Source organism: Tarenaya hassleriana, unplaced genomic scaffold, assembly GCF_000463585.1.
Source record: "Tarenaya hassleriana unplaced genomic scaffold, ASM46358v1 Cleome1, whole genome shotgun sequence".
Taxonomy (NCBI): Eukaryota; Viridiplantae; Streptophyta; class Magnoliopsida; order Brassicales; family Cleomaceae; genus Tarenaya; species Tarenaya hassleriana.
Window position 1 is genome coordinate 8,450,989 of NW_010960187.1, and position 1,128 is coordinate 8,452,116.

The 1,128-nt window shown below is 42.0% G+C and overlaps 2 protein-coding genes across 2 annotated transcripts in view; both read right to left on the minus strand.

Moving 5' to 3' along the window:
* The window catches only part of LOC104819591 (chaperone protein dnaJ 39), a 3,567-nt gene extending 3,288 nt beyond the window's left edge, over positions 1–279 (minus strand). Inside the window, exon 1 of the mRNA XM_010549737.2 lies at positions 6–279. Within this exon, the coding sequence (XP_010548039.1) occupies position 6 (1 nt within the window). The 5' untranslated portion in view covers positions 7–279. The remainder of the gene's footprint in view (positions 1–5) is intronic.
* Positions 280–970: 691 nt separating this feature from the next.
* Positions 971–1,128, minus strand: part of LOC104819600 (RNA cytidine acetyltransferase 1) — a 7,962-nt gene continuing 7,804 nt past the window's right edge. The window contains exon 27 of the mRNA XM_010549747.1: positions 971–1,128. The gene's annotated coding sequence lies outside the window, so the exon portion shown is untranslated.

The following is a 1,128-nucleotide window of genomic DNA, read 5'->3' on the forward strand; positions in this document are numbered from 1 at the left end:
CGGCATTCTTTTTTCAGGTCCGTTTTCTTCTCCACCAACAGCTTAGATTGGTCGAAACCCCGTTCCCGAGGCGGGGACCGTTTTGTCAGAAACCCCAAACAGATAAAAATTCTAGGGATTCCCGCTCCATCTCCTCAGATTTTCCAGGAAAACCAGCAAATAGGAAGGAGATCATGCCTCGTGAACTGTGATTTCCCAAACCCTAGAAAATGAGAGAGAGAAGAGACTCCATGGGGGAAAAACTCCCCTTTGAGCTAGAGAACTGTTGGAAGAGACGGAAACGGAGGGCAGATTCACAATCGGTTAAAGCGCGCGTAACCAGCGTATTGTTACGTAGTCCAATTAGAAAAGCCCAAAATCACAAAAAGGCCCATTAAGGCCCAAAATAACTCGTATCCTAACGAAAATAGTTTTTTTTTTAAGTTATTAAACCTACAAAAATTTAAAATTATTGTTATTTTTATTTTATGAAATTCTAGTTTGGATTCATCTGATATCAAAAGAGTTTTTTCGAGATGGACATTTCAGTTATTAAAAGAATAACCGAATTGAACCGAATAAACCGAATTAAAACAACTGAATTGAAAAATCGAACCGAAATCCGAAATAATAATGCAGGATACATAGACGATCTGACGAGACAGGAAAGAAGAGAGATACACATTTAACAGGGTGCGACCGAGACGAAATCCCTCGCTCAATGCCACAAACTCACCCTTTGAGAAAAATCGAAAATACCAATCGAAAACGAAAAAACCCTAACTTCAGTCATCACTCGCACTCACAGCCCTCGATCCCTCCCCTCGGACCATCTCCCTCGGCTCGGCTCGACTCTACCTTTCTCTTCCCTTAAACTCGGGATATCCTCGAGTACCAGATAGCCGACCGAGAGAACACGCACTCAGACCCCCTAAGGTTCTCATTGGCAAAAAACATGATCGGGTTCCCGGATTTCGGATACTGCAAGACGGATGCCAACGGGTCGAATTCGAGTACCCGCAACCAGTCCTACATAATGCTACAAAAGTGTTGGTGTTCTTTAACATTCAGAAGATAAATGAAATTACACTTACAACAATCACCCAAAATTCTGATTGTCATCAAGTTACTCTTTCACCAAAATTTCCC